Below are 18,957 nucleotides of genomic sequence, written 5' to 3' on the forward strand. Positions count from 1 at the left end.
TATTCTGTTCCATTGATCTATGTGTCTGTTTTTATGCCAGTACTGTGTGCTATTTTCATTACTATAGCCTTATGGTACAGTTTCATATTAGATAGTGTGATTTCTCCAGCTTTGTTTTTCCTTTTCAGGATCACTGTTGCTATGTGGGGCCCTTTGTAGTTCTATATAAATTTTTTAAATATTTGGTCTAGTTCTGTGAAATATGTCATTGGAATCTTGGTAGGAATTGCATTGAATCTATAGATTGCTTTGGGTAGTACAGATATTTTACTGCTGTTAATTCTTGCTATCCATGAACAAGTGGAAGTATGTGCTTCCACTTATTTATACCTTCTTCTGTTTCTTTCCTCAGTGTCTTCTAATTCCCCAAGTATGGGTCTTTTACATCCATGGTTAGGTTTATTCCTAGGTATTTTATTCATTTTGAAGCAATTGTGAACGGGATTGTTTTCTTAATTTCCATATCTGTTAGTTCATTTTTGGCATATAAAAATGCAACTGATTTCTAGATATTAATTTTGTGACCTGCTACTTTGCTGAATTCATTTATCAGTTCTAGTAGTTTCTTAGTGGAATCTCTGGGGTTCTCTATGTACAGGGTCATTTCATCTAATAGTAATGACAGTTTTACTACTTCCTTTCCAATTTGGATGCCTTTTATATTGTCTTCTTGTTTGATTGCTGTGGCTAGGACTTCCAGTACTGTGTTGAATAAGAGAGGTGAAAACAGACATCCCTGTCTTGTTCCCTATCTTAAGGGGGAGCACTTGTAGTTTCTGCCAGTTGAGTATGGTGCTGGCATTCACATATGGCCTGTATTATGTTGAGGTATGTTCCCTCTATTCCCACTTTGCTGAGAGTTTTTGTCATAAATGGATGCTAGATTTTATCAAAAGCTTTTTCTGCATCTATCTATATGATCAGGTGGGTTTTATCCTTTATTTTTTTTAATGTGGTGAATCACATTTATTGATTTGTGAATGTTGTATCAACCTTGCAGTCCCAGAATAAATCCCACTTGATTATGGTGTATGATCTTTTTGATGTGTTGCTATATGCAGTTTGCTAATATTTTCTTGAGGAATTTACCATTTACACTTATAAGGGATATTGGCCTTTAATTTTCTTTTTTGTAATGTCTTTATCTGGTTTTGAAATTTGATAATGCTGGCCTTGTATAATGAGATTGGGAGCCTTCCCTCTTGAATTTTTTGGAATAGTTTTAGAGGGAGAGGTGTTAGATCTTCTTGGAATGTTTGGTAAAATTCACCTGTGAAGCCATCCAGTTCAGGAGCTTTTGTACCTTGAGAATTTGTTGATTACTACTTCAGTTTCACTAGGTGTAATCTGTTTATTCAGATTATCTGAATCTTCCTGATTTAGTTTTGTAAGATTGTATGTTTCTAGGAATTTATCTGTTTCCTCCAGGTTGTCCAGTTTGTTGGCATATAGTCGTTCATAATATTTTCTTACTATGCTTTGTATTTCTTTGGTGTCAGTTCTTATTTCTTCTCACTCATTTCTGATTTTATTTATTTCATTCCTGTTTTTTTTTTCTTGAAGAGACCTGTTAAAGGTTTGTCGATCTTGTTTATCTTTTCTAAGAACTAGCTCTTGGATTCATTGATCTATTGTAACATTTAGTTTTTTAGACTCTACTTCATTTATTTCTGCTCTGATCTTTATTATTTCCTTCCTCCTACTCACTTTGGGCTTCATTTGTTTTCTTTTTCAAGTTTAAGTGTGAAGTTAGATCATTTATTTGAGCTTTTTCTTGTTTTTTGACATAGGCCTGTAATGCTATGAATTCCCCTCTTAGGATTGTTTTCCCAGTGTCCAGAAGATTTTGGATTGGTGTGTCCTCATTTTTATTTGTTTCAAGGTATCTTTTGATTTCTTTGGTCTATTTGTTTAGCCTTTCATTGTTTAATAACATGTTATTTAGCTTCCATGTCTTTGTGTATTCTTCACTGTTTTTCTTGTGGTTGATTTCTAGTTTCATAGCCCTGTGGTCAGAGAAGATGCTTGATATGATTTCAGTCTTCTTAAATATCTTCAGTCTTGTTGTGTGTCCTAACATGTGGTCTATCCTAGAAAATGTTCCACGTGAACTTGAAAAGTATGTATATTCTGCTGCTTTGTGGTGAAATGCTCTGAAGATATCAATTAAATCCATTTGAGCTAGTGTGTCATGTAAGACTGCTGTCTCCTTGTTGATATATTGGAAGATCTATCCATTGAAATCTATGGGTTGTTAAAATCCTCCAATATGACTCTATTTCTGTTGATCTCTCCCTTTATGTCCATCAAGGTGTGATTCACACATTTAGGTGATGCTATGTTTGGTAAACAAGTGTTCACTAGGTTTATATCCTCTCATTGGATTGCTTCCTTTATCATTATGTAGTGTCTCTTTTATAGCCTTGATTTTAAAGTCTATTTTGTTGGATATAAATACTGCTACCCCAGCTTTTTTTTCTTTTCCATTTGCATGAAATATACTTTTCCAATACTTTACTTTTAGTCTGTGTGTATCTTTCGATCTGAGATGGGTTTCTTGGAGGCAGCATGTATATGGGTCTTGTTTCCTTATCCATTCAGCTATCCTCTGTCTCTTGGTTGGAGAATTCAAGCCACTTACACTTAACGTGATTATTGATAGACATATTTTTGTCATTTTATTATTAGACTATTTTCCTCTTTTGATTTTAAATGATAGCCTTGCTGGGTAAAGTAGCCTTGGTTGTAGCTACTTGCATTTCACCACCTTTAATATTTCATGCCACTTCCTTCTGGTCTGAAATGTTTCTGTTGAGAAATCAGATCACAGTGTAATTGGTGCTCCCTTGTAGGTAACTACCTGCTTTTCTCTTGTGGCCTTTAGGATTCTCTCTTTAAGTCTAACACTAGGCACTGGGGAGGGTTAGCTACAGACTCAGAACCCCCACTGATGTGCCTCTGCCTGCAGGTTTTCTGTAGGGTTAATCAGCGAATGTCTTTCAGCTGTCCTCCTCAGCAACAAGGTTTAAGCACCACAGAGTGGGGCAGAGTAATTCCTGTGGGTGGAGCTATTGGTTCCCCTCAGGCTGATGCCACTAGGAGAGGAGTGTTCTGCCTGAGAAAGATGACTCCTGCAGTGTGGGGGAATCACTCAGCACAGGGATCCTGGCAGCTGTGCCTCCAGTTCACTCCCCAGAGCCATCAACCCCAGGCTCTCCTCAAGCTTCTCTAGTCCACTCTGCCCTCCCTCTGCTGGAAGCCAGGGTAAGTGGCTGCAAATGAAATTTAGTGCATTTTCCTCTTAAGAGGCGCTCTGTGTTTCTAGCTGTCTCTCCCTGGTGAACAGAAACCCTACTGCTTTTTACATGCATATGTTATTTGGGTTCCTTTTCTGGTTCTGGTGCTGTCCGCCAGGGACCTTACTCACTCTCCAAGCTCACTATCCTTACTCACTCTTGCTAAATCCCAAGCTTGGGATTTAGATGCCACACTTCTAAGGGGGAATTCCCCAGCCAGTGAAATATCCATCCAGCACTTCAGCTGCTGCTGATCGTGGGGCCCCAGCCAGTCCTCTTCCACCTCCTCTGCACTCCCTACCAGTCTTGTTGTGGTGATGTGGCCTATTCCATGTGTGTGTCTGTGGTTATAAGGCTAGTCTTCCATTGGTTATTCAGGATGATTTTTCTGTATTTTAGTTGTAATTGTAGTTTGATCTTTATAGGTGGTTAGCATAGCTTGCACTTACTCCTCTCCTATTTTTGGTCTCAGATATAATGTTGTCTGAAATTCTAGAGCTATAGTTTTGTACTAAAATTTAAAATGAGCATATTGAACATGACTCTTAAAACATCTTTGTCATTCTTGGAACTTAAGGCAAGTTAAATATGTTAATTAAAAGAGGTATAAACTATTTTTTTTACTAAAAACATTGTTTACCTGCTTGTCCTTGACTGTGTGATTATGCTGATCTATTTTCTTACAAATGGTTAAAATCCTTTTAACTCCTTTTGATATTTCCTTTTGTAAAATTCCAACCTTTTATCAGTACAATATATTTTTCCTTCCCTACATTTTAGTGACTGAGCTTTGCTTGATGAAAATCAGACAACCAAGCAGATTAATGTTGTTATGAATTCTCGGGCTCCAGCCAGGCCTCGGTTTTCAGTGACGTCTTTCATTCTTTCCCATTCACCTCGATAACTTCTTCACATTTTTATTTCAGTGTTTTCGGCCCTTGGTCAAATTGTACAATTATATATTATTACTTTTTTCATTTGGGAAAGAGCTGTGTAAATACTAGAATAAGAGCAAAATTATAGTCAATTGTAATCCAGTTACCCCACCTTCTCTAAACTTGGCAGATGTCAGGACTGTCACTCTGTACCAAAAGGGATTTGAACTCTCTGCTTTCTTTTTAACAAGCGTAAGAAAGTCACAGACATAACGTTACCAGTATCATATTTGTAATCCTGGTGCTGTGATCAAATGATACGGAGAACCTTCTTAGAGTTATATTCAGAACCTGGAGATGATTTGATCTACAATCCTCTCATTTTTATCATCGTTTACCTTCAGTGAGAGTCAAAGCCCTTGTGGTTATTGGCTCTTTCCCTGTGCTTATGTCGAGCAGTGCTAGGTATTTTATTCTCTTAATGTGGCCACCTGTTACAGCCTTCATCACCCTAGTGACATCAGTGTTCTTGCCGACACTAGATTCATAGTTCTCACTTTTTTCTGCTGCAGGACTAGCCTAGTAGTGCCACACCCTCTTTCATTACTCAAATTGATTGTCTTTTGAAATGTAAAATTGCATCTTACTTTCTTCCCTTAATACAAGTGCTCTTGCTCTTCATTAAGATCAGCCCATGGACCACTTCAAACTTTGTAAAATGAGGGGTAGAGAAGTATTTAAAATATATTGCCTTCATTTTTCTAAAAATAAAAACTGGATCATACTATTCCTTATAGTTCTAAAATTCTGTGATTTGTCATCTTCGTTTCTTGGCTATATGTACAAATAGTAAGGCTGTGGCTGGAAATGTGCATAATGATCTGTAGGTGGCAGTAAAGCACTGTTATTCAGATTTATTTATTTATTTTTTCTCCCCCAATTAATGATCTACAGGAGAGGGATGCCTATCTTCCTCTGGCAGAGAGTGCCAGTAGGATGTACTTCATTATCTCCGACTTGTCCAAAATTAATAACATGTACCGTTTTAGTTTGGCTGCATTTCTTCGACTTTTCCAGCGAGCTCTGCAAAACAAACAGGTATGCTGCTGGTTTCTGTAGCTGAGATGGAACACGAGAGATCACTTTACTGATGATTAATTTATAATAATAATTTCCTGAGCAAACTTATTTGGAATTATACTTAAGAAGACCACATGTAACAATTTTAAACTGTATTTAAAAGAAAGTAGCTCCTTAATTGTATTTTATGTTCTTAAACTGTCCCAATGTGACGGTCTTCTTAACCAGAAATGATTTATGTTCTTAGTATAAATTAAAAAGTAATAGATGATTGTTTATTAGAAAAATCCCGAGTGATTTAGGAAAGTATAAAGATAAGAGATTACATACTCCTATTACTTGGTAAAACAACAATTAAAATTCTATTGTATATCCTTTTGTTTGAAGCTGTAAGATGTGCCAGTTACTGTTTTACACACTGGGGATACAGCAGTGCATGCTGTTTTATGAAGTTTATATTCTGATGGAGGGAAGGCTATATTAAGGAATATAAATTGCTTTAGCCAAAAAGATTCATACTGTTCTTTAAAAAAGTATTAGTATACGTGGGCAACTTTTATGTTAGTAAATACAAAGCTGTGCAATATTATTGGGAGATTGGGAGACTGTTCCATACTTTACCTCCTATGTGGACATTGTTCTGGTTACTTGTGCAGAAAATCATTTGACCCCCAATTCTGGCAGATTAAAACTGTTTTTCGTACACTCATGCATTTTTTCTTATACTCACGGATTCTGTGGGGAATTTGGTTAGGGCAGAGCAGGGATGGCTTATCTCTGCTTGACAATGCCTGGGACCTCAGGAAGAGTAGAGAGTCAAATATTTTAATGCAAAAATATAAGCAAAAATGACTCTAGTTTTATCTGCTGACATATGAATTATAAAATATCAAACATATATTATGAACCAACACTCAGACTGTAAGTGGAAGGGTGGGAGAGCCTTTACTTGCATGTCTGGTGCCTGGGATGGGAGAACTTGAGGATTAGCCATGAAACTTGGCTTCCTCAGCTCAGAGTAGTTGGATTTCTCATATTACATTTTAGAGCACCAAACCTGTATTCTGGAGGACAAGGAAGAAGCTGAATCACCTTTTATAGCCCAGCCTTGTGTCAGTGTCATTTCTGCTCTATTCTATTGGTTGAAGTAGTCACAAGCTTACCCAGGTTTAAGGACACAGGCAAAATAGACTATACCCCTTGATGGAAGGAGTATAAAAAATTGGGTGATTATATTTTAAAACAGCTACAGATACTTATAAGTTTTTGGTTTTTGTTTGGTTTTTTGGTGTTTCACTTCTCCAATTATTTTTCCTAGTCAAATTCTTAGATGTGGATAGCTGGGGCAAAAATGCACATTTGTAAGCCTTGCACGTTATCTAAATGCCGTTCGAAAAATATATGCTATTGGCATGTTAAACTGATGCAAAGGTGCTTTTTTCTATCCAAACCTTAACCAACAGTGGATATTAAATATATCTTTGAATAATTGTCCTTTTAGATCATTGAAAACTATTCTATTGTATTTGCAAGTCTTTGATCATTTATAAGAGATATTACTTATAATATAAATACAGGATTATTTTATATCCATATTTCTTTGGTGAATTTTTTCACCCTATGCTATTCATATTTAAAAGTTGAGTTTTCAGATATCTTACATATTGAAGATGTTAAGCCTTTGTCATATGTTGCAAATATTTTGAATTTTTATCTACCTTTATATGTTTTTTTCCAAAATATTTTTATGAGACAAAATTTATCCAACTATTCTTTATAGTTCTTGTATTTGGTATAATACTGACATGGGTGATTTTATAAAAATTATTTTCTGGGGGGGAAGTAATTTTTTCTTTTAGTTAAATTAGGGAACAAAATGTTATATGCAAGTTCCCTACTTATATAAATCTGGTGGGGTTTTTCTTTGAGGAAAGATTATTCTATTAATATTCATTGCAAACTCACTATGTGCCAGACATTTTTCTTGGTGTTGTGTTATATAACCAGAGAACAAAATAGGACAAATATTATTTTCTTTATTGGCATGGCTAATTACCATTTTCAGGAATGAGTTATTTTAGAAAATCTGTATTTGATTATAAATGATTAAAGTTTACTGATTTTTTTTTTCACTGATGTGTCTTATTTGAAGGGTTCTTATATTCAGTATGGAAATAAAATGAAGAGCTAATGCTTTGGGGTATGTCTTGTTAGCAAAAATCTGTCTACTCAGTCATGATAGACAAGGTAAACATTTTTGTCTTGTGTATTTGTTATGTCCTTTAGGCAAACACTAGATTTCAAGAAGCAGGGGGAAGGCAGGAGAATGAATAATTGCTGTTTTGGTCCTTAGTTTTAAAAATATTTTTGAGTCTTAAAATAGGTTAAATTTAATCAAACCCTTTATAAAATGTACTCATAGAAGTGTTTTTATTAAAAAAACAGAATGGTATAATGTCTGTGAGTGTTGGTTCATCTAGAGAGACATTTTTGCTTATATGTTTGCATTAAAATTTTAATAGAGTAAAAACCTTGCGTTCCAATGTTTTGAAAATCCATTGAGTCTTGTCAGTACTTTACTCTGTCTCACAATAAGAGTATCATTTAGTGAAGTCTCAATATCACATGTGATCCTGGATAATAAATAGTGAAATGAAGAGTATTTGCCATGTAAACTATTAACAATGAGCTCTCTCAGAATATGCTGCTAACTAGGACACAAACCTAGGTTTGATGCATCTGATGCCAGTTCATGATGTTTTTACCAATTTCACACATACAGTGTTCACCTTGGATGTGTTTCTCTAAACTGACTAAATTATTTTATTGTTTTTTTCTTGTCAATTATAATTATAAGGAAAGAAAAAATTTAGTCAGATGCTATACCTGAATTGAACATTGCAAAGCATGTGTTGTTCACATGCTCCTGGAAGTAAGATGTGAAATGCATATCACACTAATGGTAAAGACCAGCTTTCATGGTTTTTATAACCTCCTCCCCCATTTCTACCCCAAGCCATTTTTCATGAATCAGAGGAAATAGCCATTACTGCTATTTTTTTCAATTATGGCAATCATGTACAATGACAGTACAGAAGCTAATAAAAACACTAAAGGTTTGCATGAATTATAGCACCAATATCAGAGTTATTTCTCATCCTTATTCAATCTGGAGGGCATGGTTTAAAATTGTTTAGGTTCTTATATTGAGGGTGAGAAAATTCTGTATAGGGTGGTTCTGGTCATACAGTTTTGGGACTGGATCAGTAATGACAATAGAAGTAATGAGATGGTTTTAACCCAGATTGATGTAGTACGTTTTTAATAGTTTTATTTTGTGTGTATTTTTTTCCGTTACCATTTTCCCCACTTACACCCTCTCCCACCTTCACCTTTCTTTACCCCTAAGAATCAAAGTGGTATGAGCAAATTTAATTCATATTGTAATATTGAAAATTGATTATAATTTTTATGTATTAAAAGCTTTAAGTGTCAAAAAATTCAACTGAGTACATTTGAAGATGTAATTGGCTCTATTAAATGATTCATTAATTAGGCAGCATCCCATCTAGCAAATAGAAGGGCACTCTGAGTCACTGTACAAAATGGGAAGTTTTTTAGGGAGAAGGGTGCGTCAACGGATCTGTTAGAAAAGAAAAGAAAGGATTTTTTAGTCTGGGCTTCATCTTTTTTAGAGGAAGGGAATGGCAAAGGTTTTATTATGGAGATTGGCTTTTATTCCTTTGGTGGGGAGAAGGGAATAGTGTGGATGAATTATGCCTAAGTGACAGATTACCTTACTGGTGTTTGACCAGAAGAAAATTCTAGACTGGTTGATAAAAATTATATTTCTGGTGAATGTCAAAATCACGGTTACATCAGGTATTAAGTCTAGGCTTGGTATCATGGGCTTTAAAACAAATGTTGTCATTTTGGGCCTGTGGTTTTCTAAGCTCTATGCATTAAAGAAAAAGATACCCATTATTTTTTTATTGTATTAGTGTATAAATGTAATTTACTTATTTGTTTAGATCTTTGAATTTGATTACCAAAGATAATGGTTCCAGAATCAGCTTTGAGTGTGGCGGAACAATTTATAAGCATGATTAAACTTTGGGGTACCTTTTAAATCTTTATAAATTTTCTAAATTTTTTAATTTTCAAATTTTAATTTACAGGATTCTGAAAATACAGAACAGCGAATTCAGTCTCTTATCAGCTCATTAAAACATATGGTATATGAATATATATGCCATTGTCTATTTAAGGTAAGAAATGCTACTTTTTTTGAACTATAAAGTACTACCTGACCCTTGATTTAATATAGTATTACAGTTCAATTATGTAACCATTTACCTATGAGAAAGTTATTGAGATTGGCATTTCTGATATTTTTCCAAAATAATAGTCGTTACTATCCCCGTAGCCACTGAAGGGGGAACGGCAACGTTATTTATGTAGGTCATTTTCTAGCTGGGGTTTCTCAGACTCAGCAACATTGACACTTTGGGCCACAGTATTATTTGTTGTAGGTTACTATGCTCTGGTCTCTACCATCTGATGCCAGTAGTCTTTTCTTAATCTCAGTTGTTACAATCAAAAATATTTCTAGACATTTCCAGATGTTCCTTGGGTTGGGGACTAAACTGTCTCCTATTCCTGGTATTAATGTAAACTAATGCTTGATTCTGAGGTGAGAGAAATTTGTCATGGGAGTCTTTATATTATAAGACCCACAGAAAAATATACAATGAAACATATATTTTAGAAATTTTTAATATTATAGACAACACAGAGGCTTTTCATTTAGGAATTTAAAAAATAATCAGGTCTTGGGTATAGCTTAATATATGTTGAAAGAAGAGCTTTGTAAAGACACCTAAGTGAGAAATAGAGTTATTATGGTCCAATTATATAGGCTTCTTAGAAAATCTTGAAAAAGATATAGTTAATATATTCTTTAGAAAGAGATAGTAATTTTTTTGATTAGAGTGATATTGTTGAGGATCTTTACTTGAGACAGTGAATAAGTCCTTCACAGTGCCTTTCAGCGCCTCTTTAAGGGATATTATTGGAAGTTCAAAGAATTATAATTGAGTGTTTCCAACACAGTTTCTTCTTTAATGAGAACTGTGGACTTATATTTTTCTTTTATGGTCATTCTAAAAATCGTCTGTTTGGCTCTCTATTTTAACTTGTGTAAAATTAGGAATTATAAGCACATGATTCCAAATGTCACTAAAAGGCTATGATCCTAGATATGAGGATGACATAGCAGTAGAATTTCATCAGTTATAGATCTCAGATATTGCTAATACTTGTATAATGCATAATCATCATATAATACTTTAAAATTTTGGTACATGAACAAAACTTAAAAAACATTTTCTGAAGAGTCTCAAACTTTGTGGAATTATGTAGAAAAAACCTTAAAGAGTTATTTCACCCTCTCCTCCAACTTTTACTCCTGCATTAGAGTAAGGCAGTTCAAGGTCTGATTTGTTTCCTATAGTCCATTTCCTTTCTCTTCATATTCATGTGTGCAAATACATAAAGCTTTTTATTTCCTTTAACTATGTATTTTGTTCTGTTTCATCTCTTGTTGTGGTAGGTCCTGAAGATCTTCTGTTAACATAAATATGTTACCTCATTATATTTAGTGATTGTGAGGTACTCCGTAATGTGGTTATATGCTAATTTGTATAACTAATGTTCTATTGATAGATATTAGACTATTTATTTATTTTTTGCTATTATGAATGCAGTGAAATCCTGTGCAGTATATTGCTCTTTATGTACATATGTAATTAGGTATTTCTATTCAGTAGATTTCTCAATGAAATATAATTGCTGGATATGTACTTTCAAAATTTTGTTGAATGTTATCAAATTGCCTTCTATAAGTTCTTTACCAGTTAATTCTTTTATCTATACAGTAAGGAGGCTACCACATTCCTTCTGTTCTTGTCAACCTTGGGTATAATCTTTAATTTTTACCAAGTTGTAGTTTATAAACATATTTAAAATTCTTATCTGTATTTTTATTAAAGTTGTTTATTTTTACCTTCCTCTGTTATTTGCCATTTTTGTCTATTTGCCATATTTGTCTTTTTTTCTTGGTATTTTAAAGAATAAGCTTTGCTTTATAGAACAAGTCTCCTTTGTTATATTGTTCTTTTATTTTAAACATTAATTTTTTCTAATTTTTTTCTAATGTATTCATTTTAAAATTATATTTTATTGATTATGCTATTACAGTTATCCCATTTTTTTCTCCCCTTCATTCCCCTCCACCCTGCAACCCCCACTTCCTCCAGCATTCCCCCCTTAGTTCATGTCCATAGATCGTACATATAAGTTCTTTGGCTTCTCCATTTCCTATCCTATTCTTAACCTCCCCCTGTCTATTTTGTACCTACCATTTATGATTCTTATTCCCTGTACCTTTCTCTCATTCTCCCCCCTCCTCATTCCTGCTGATAACCCTGCATATGATCTCTATTTCTGTAATTCTGTTCCTGTTCTACTTGTTTGCTTAATTTGTTTTTGTTTTTTAGGTTCAGTCGTTGATAGTTGTGAGTTTATTGTCATTTTACTGTTCATACTTTTGATCTTCTTTTTCTTAGATAAGTCCCTTTAACATTTTATATAATAAAGGCTTGGTGATGATGAACTCCTTTAACTTGACCTTATCTGGGAAGAACTTTATCTGCCCTTCCATTCTAAATGATACCTTTGCTGGATAGAGTAATCTTGGATGTAGGTCCTTGCCTTTCGTGACTTGGAATACTTCTTTCTAGCCCCTTCTTGCCTGCAATGTTTCTTTTGAGAAATCAGCTGATAGTCAAATGGGGACTCCTTTGTAGGTAACTGTCTCCTTTTCTCTTGATGTTTTTAAGATTCTTTATCTTTAATCTTGAGTAACTTCATGATAATATGCTGTGGTGTGTTCCTCTTTAGGTCCAACTTCTTTGGGACTCTCTGGGCTTTCTGGGCTTCCTGGAAATCTATTTCCTTCAGCGGATTGGGGAAGTTTTCCTTTATTATTTTTTCAAATAAGTTTTCAATTTCTTGCTGCTGTTCTTCTCCTTTGGGAACCCCTATAATTTGGATGTTGGAACGTTTAAAGTTGTCCCAGAGGTTCCTCAGCCTCTCCTCCTTTTTTTTGAATTCTTGTTTCTTCATTCTGTTCTGGTTGTGTGTTTATGTCTTCCTTTTGTTCCAAATTGTTGATTTGAGTCCTGGTTTCCTTCCCTTCACTGTTGATTGCCTGTATATTTTTATTTCACTTTGTATAGCCTTCACTTCTTTCTTTATTTTGTGTCTGTACTGTATTATTTCACAGAGCATCCTGATTACCTGTGTTTTGAACTCTGTATCTCATAGGTTGGCTATCTCCTTGTCACTTAGTTCTTTTTCTGGAGTTTTGATCTGTTCTTTCATTTGGACCATATTTCTTTGTCTCAGTGCACCTGTTATGTTGTGAGGGACAGAGCCTTAGGTATTTGCCAGGGTGGGGCAACTCACTTCACTGCATTGTGGAGTTGTCTGTGGGGGAGGGGTCAGAGAGGGAGCAATGTTGTTTGCTCAGCTCTCGCCCCACTTTCAGTAACTTCCTCAGCTACCCACAAGCCAGTTGCATTTTTCAGGTGCTGATTACTGGGTAGGTGGGTCTCTCCAACTGACTCCCCTATGAGATTGGCAATTTCTTCTGGTGCCACAACCCCCACAAGTTTTTACACCCAGAGGTTTTAAAGCTTTCTTTTCCCACGCTGGAACCCTGGGTTATGCTGTCTGTGTCACTCCCCCGTTGTTCCTTCTGGTTTATCTGCACGTGAATGTGGGACCACTCGGTCCATAAGCTGCCATGTTGTCAGCCTGTTCGGCAAGCCACCACCTTGCTGCATGCCACCTTGCTGTGCGCCCTCCACCCTGGCTGCCCATCTCCGCCCTTCCTACCAGTCTAGATGAGTGATTCTTCTTTGACTTCTTTGTTGTTGGGCTTCCATACAGTTTGATTTTATGGCATTTCTGGTAGTTTTTTGTTTTTAAATTGGTTGTTGTCTTTCTTTTGGTTGGTGAGGAAGCAAAACATTTCTATCTATCTATGCCTCCATCTTGGCCAGAACTTATATATTTTATTTTTTAATCATTTTATTTATTTTTTGATTTCTATGTAATTGAATTTGTATGATTAGTTATTTTTTATTATGTGGCTTTAACCTTTCTTATTTTCTTGTGAATATGTTAAGACTTCAAAGTTTCATTTTGGTCACTTTACTAATAATATATTTAATGCTTTTTTACTTTCCATCTAAGACCTCTGCACTAAAATAGGCTGTGATTTATGAAAATATTACGGAGGTACTGTTATTTTAAAGTTCCCCCATATACTTTTTGAAAGTAGATATGTTATAAATAAGTAGTATTCTTGAAAAATATTTTAAGTCAAAAGTTAACATATGCCCTGGCTGGTGTGGCTAGGTAGATTGAGTGCCAGCCTGCAAACCAAAGGGTTGCCGGTTCGATTGCCAGTCTAGGGCACATGCCTGGGTTGAGGGCTAGGTCCCCAGTAGGGGGCACATAAGAGCAACCACACATTGATGTTTCTGTCCCTCTCTTTCTCCCTCCCTTCCCCTCTCTAAAAATAAATAAAATCTTTAAAATAAAAAGTAAACATAAACTTTTTATTCATTCAAAACATTAGTTGCTTTTATTTTTTTAAAGATGTTCCATAATTCTTTATTAATAACATATTTTTGGACTACAGTTAAATCCAAATTTTTAGCAGCTTTTCTTATTAGGAATTTCTTGTTTGTTTCTAACCTAAATATTTCTACTCTATATTTTTATTTTTAATAATATATGTATTCAGGGTATAATAAGTACTCAGTATCAAAATGATTTAAATTACTAATAAAGTATAAAGAGTGTTACTTCTTTTAAGTCACTTACCTTTAAAAAATATATTTAAGTTAGGCCAAAGCCAACATTTTTTTGTAGTAGGAGTGAGCTTGTAAGACAACATTCTTAACATTTTTAGTACCCAACTGGAATTTTTCATTGCCTATCTTGAGTAATACTTTTATGTTGTGAATAGCAAAATCATTTTTAAAGCTATAGTTTATAATTTTTAAGACATGTTTTTAATTGATGATGGGATATCTGTTTTTGTGAAATTCATATTTTAGTATAATATTGAACTTTTTAAACATGAATTCAGCAGTCCATATAGTTTCAGTGGTGAATAAAAAATTCAGAAAGCACAGTAATTATGAAGCAATAAGGTATACTTGTAATATTTAGCAGAATAATATCATATAATATTATTATCCAGTTTCATATTTTAGTGAAAGTTTTGTGGGTTTTTCGCCCTCAGCATCACAGTGAACTGCCTGCCAGTTTCTTTCCTGCTGATTGTACTGTTGTGTCGGCGACAGCAGCATGGCAGTGCGAGGCCCTTGAACTAGGGAGAGGTTAGGATTATTAGTATTCACCTCACACAGAAGCGAAAGCAACTTGACCTGGAATAATAAATGATTGACTTCTTCCGAAGCAGAAATGTTATACTTTAATAAAGTAAACCAAATGTGGAAAGCTGTCCAGCAATTTCACTTTAGATTATTGCCTCTGTTGTTCTTCTTTTTTCTTCAAGAGATCAGACATGTTTATTTTGGTAGCCTCAGTATTTTAGACAATTCTAGGATAAGTAGCATATTTAGTTTCACAAAACTTAAGATTACAAAACTGTGTACAAGATAGTACTTTTATATAACATTTCTTTGCTTCAGTTAATTGTTTGGAATAGATACAAAGTCATAGAAGTTGTTGGACTGTTAAATAATTTCCAACTACACTGGGCAAGAACACAAAAAAGGGTTGGAAGGAGTATTGGTAGAGCACATGCTCTTACTCTTTCCCTTTCCTCATGGATATATTGTCTAAGACAGATCTGAAAAGATAATTATGAAGTGTGTTTGGTGACATATGAATAGAAGTTTTCTCACGAAAACTCCTTTCAAGTTTTGCCTCTGCAGCTCATCCTGCCTCTCTCTCTAAAGGTATTTGCTGGTTGATTGAATAAAATTTAGAAAAAGATTATGTTTTAAAAATAAAATAATAATAGCTCTGATAATTGTGTGTATCTTACAAATTATTTAATTTGGATTTTGGTTTTTTTTTCCTGATGAAAGGTGTTTTCTTATAAAAGTAGAAGTTCTCTGGTAGGGGGTTTAGAAATTTATAACCTGTGACTAAGAGAATATCAGTAATTTAGATAATTTTCTTCTTCTGCTTTGATAACTTTGAAACTTGTAGTATTATACCTAACCCTTTAGATTTTTTGGAAATAGAGTTGAACATGCTTAAAATTGTTCACCAAAATGATTTAACTTCAAGCATGAATGAAAATACTCTAGCTTAGTGGATTGAGCGCAGACCTGCGAACCCAAACATCGCCGGTTTGATTCCCAGTCAGGGCACATGCCTGGGCTGCAGGCCATACCCCAGTATGGGGTGTACTAGAAACACACATTGATGTTTCACTGCCTCCCTCTTTCTCCCTCCCTTCCCCACCTCTCTAAATATAAATAAATAAAATCTTAAAAAAGAAAAGAAAAGAAAATACTCAAGTTCTATGCTATATCAATTTATTTGAGATTAAAGGAAGGCTTTTCTTTATATGGTAACATCTACTTTATACTTTTTATTGAACATATTTGAAAGCAATGGACATTGTAGAGTAAAAATAGAATAAATGAATGAATTGTACTTTCCACTGCTTCTTACTCTCTAAGAATTGTGGGGTTTATAGAATATTTTTGAAATAAATTTTCTTTTCAACACATATAGTGTATCAGTTTAAAGCAGATACATTATCTGTCACCTTTTAAGACTTAAGATATTTCAGGCACCATGTAAGTGCTTTATGTTTGTTGTGATTTAGTCCCTAAAACAATCCTGTTATACAAAGGAGGGAACCAAGATTTAGAGCTAGTAACCTGTCCCTGGGTTACTCAGATGAATGGTGGAGCTGGAATTCAAACCCATTAGATTCAATGTCAAAGACTTCTCGCTAAGAGGATGTGGCTGAAACAAACCATTATGTGTAGAAATGTGAACTTGATCTCACCAAAAAGTTGTCTTTAAGATTCCTTCATACTTACTAGTTCTCTCACAGTTTTACTGCTTTTAAGTACTTATTAGATTACTGTGATGGCATGGAAGTGTGACTGATTTTTACCACCTAGGAGTTGACCATCTTTTACTAATTTTTTAAATTTCAGCTAGTTAATTACATAAATGATCATTTGAGATTTTGCTTATTATATATCCTCTTGATATTAAAGTATTTTGTAGTAGAACCTAAGTATACTGAGATAAATTGACATTGAATTAAATACCTAGATTTTCTGATCTGATAAGCACTGTAGTCAAGGATACTAGAGGTCCAAAATATTTTTTCAACTCTGGATATTGTCAGTTTTGTTTTTTTTTCTGATATAAGTTTTCAGAAAATCCTTCATTTTGATTTGTTAATTCTCAATTTCGCTTCAGTAATTGGAAAGAATGGTTTCTCTCTGCTCTCAGTAAATTTTATTCTTAGCTTTTTTTTTTTAAGTCATCATTGTTCTCTATTATAATATTGTTGTAATACTGTGTCTAAAAGGACTCGTTGGTACAGCTGGGCAATCAGACAGCTGCCATAAACAGCTTTGTTCTGCCATCTCTTCATTGGAGAACATAGAAGATAGTGGTTGGTCTGGCTTGGGGCATGTAGCATTTGTTGTACAATTATGTGAGGAGCGATGCAATGTGATTGGCCTAATTATGATTATATACTTATCCCTGAGGACAGGGGGTCCTCTGTGACCAAGAAACAAAGAAGGGTAACCACCATCACCCAATTTATTAGCTGTATGTTACTGTGCTTATTTTTGCCAACATTTTGGAATATGGCCTCAGTAATACTTAACAATTAGCTCGCAGACTCCAGTGGGTAATCTGAGAACCAGAGTGTTAGGGCCTTGCCTTCTCTCCATTAACACTAGAGACTACATTACTCTCCCTCAGTTCAAATTTAAATCAATGTAGTTATACTGTGTATGAATTTGTATTTATCTATATATATCTATAATAAAGAATTATATTATTAAGTGATAAAGCCTTCCAAGTAATACATTTATCGTCTTATTTATCTTAATCATTATTTTTTACCTTAGATGGAGGCTGTTGTTATAATCATTCTACATATTCATTAATTTATAAAATCAGCATCTTAGTGACTCATTCAGCTAATCACTGTTCTACTCCACACCTGAAGTCTGACCTTCTAATGCCTAAGAACACTGTACATCTTCCCAAATGACATGCCCTGTTTTTTTTGTAATATTTTAAGTTACATGGTAGCTATTTTATACAGATTGAGGTTGGTTGTATGGTTTTTTTTTTTTGCACACCTAACTATCATGACCATCTGCTTCCTAATTTTATATTTTGAGTATATTTTTGTACTCGCTGACTGACTATAGTTGTGAACATGTTTGTTTTTTATTTACTTTCTTAGTAGATATGTACTGAGGAGTTGCTGTATCTATATAGAAATATGCACAACATATACTTTTATAAAATCATTTTGTATTGTATTATTGAAGACACTGTGTCTCTCCTACAGAGGAGTGATTTCAGCAGGCAAGGGGATTGCTTGCTGGTGGTATTTACAGGAGGGTCTTTGTTTGTATGTGCCACATCTTAACTATCCTTATACTTATCCCTGCCTGTATTTGTAATCATACACACAAGTTAGATGTAAATAAAGTATTATTTACAATACAAAAAGGCTAAATAAAGTGTTTAAATTGAAACTTTGAAAAATGGTGCCTCAATAGATGAGGTTTTTTTTTTTTATTTGTTGGTTAGTAAACAAAAAATTTCTGGTTTTTTTAAATAAAAATGAGGTAAGCTTATTTTAGAAAGATTAAAAATAAGCACCTAAGAGAAGAAAACAAAAATAGCCTGTAATCTCAAAAATAAATGACTGATAAAAATGTTCATACATTTTTCCAAATTTTTTGGAAAAGATAATATATCCATGTATGTTTATAAACATATCCCCCCTCCTTTCACTATATGGGTTATGCTGTGTATTTTGATTTGAATAGTTTCATGATAGACTTTTGAACCTTTAGGTTATTTCAGTTTTTCCTCTACTATAAACAGTGTTACAATGAATATTATTATTGCTTATCTAGGAGGACATTTGTAATCCCTTTGCATAAATATCTAGAAATAAATTATCAGGATTTTGGGGGTATATAGATTATTCAGGAGCATATAAACATACACAATGACAAATTGAAGATTACTAATGAAAGAATAAGAAGATTAAAAATGATCTGGTTAATGAAGACTGATTCAAACCTCACAATTGGATTTCAGCTAGTTCAATCTGTTTTATTTTTAATGAGATGTAAATGATAATTAATCTTACTTAGCACTTTCTCTAAAAATTCTAGCATATTCTCATCCTCCCTGCCCTCAATTTAGAAGTGTTGTTTTATATAAATATTTTTAAGTAGTCATTTCTTATATTGATAAAAGTAGATAATTTGAAGACAGAATACAAATTTTGTGAACCAAAATTTAAGAACTGTGCTTTTCCCAAACCACACATTTAGAAAAAGCAAGATAATGTTTGTTATTCCTTT

The 18,957-nt window shown here is 34.0% G+C and overlaps 1 protein-coding gene across 3 annotated transcripts in view; it reads left to right on the forward strand.

The window, feature by feature from the left end:
• Nucleotides 1–18,957, forward strand: part of DYNC2H1 (dynein cytoplasmic 2 heavy chain 1) — a 320,982-nt gene that overhangs the window by 141,781 nt on the left and 160,244 nt on the right. For all 3 annotated transcript variants that reach the window (XM_045204038.2, XM_053924343.1, XM_053924344.1), the window contains 2 exons: nucleotides 5,126–5,269; nucleotides 9,430–9,519. In XM_045204038.2, coding sequence (XP_045059973.2) covers nucleotides 5,126–5,269; nucleotides 9,430–9,519 — 234 coding nt within the window. The remainder of the gene's footprint in view (nucleotides 1–5,125; nucleotides 5,270–9,429; nucleotides 9,520–18,957) is intronic.

This window comes from Desmodus rotundus, chromosome 5 (assembly GCF_022682495.2).
Source record: "Desmodus rotundus isolate HL8 chromosome 5, HLdesRot8A.1, whole genome shotgun sequence".
NCBI lineage: Eukaryota > Metazoa > Chordata > Mammalia > Chiroptera > Phyllostomidae > Desmodus > Desmodus rotundus.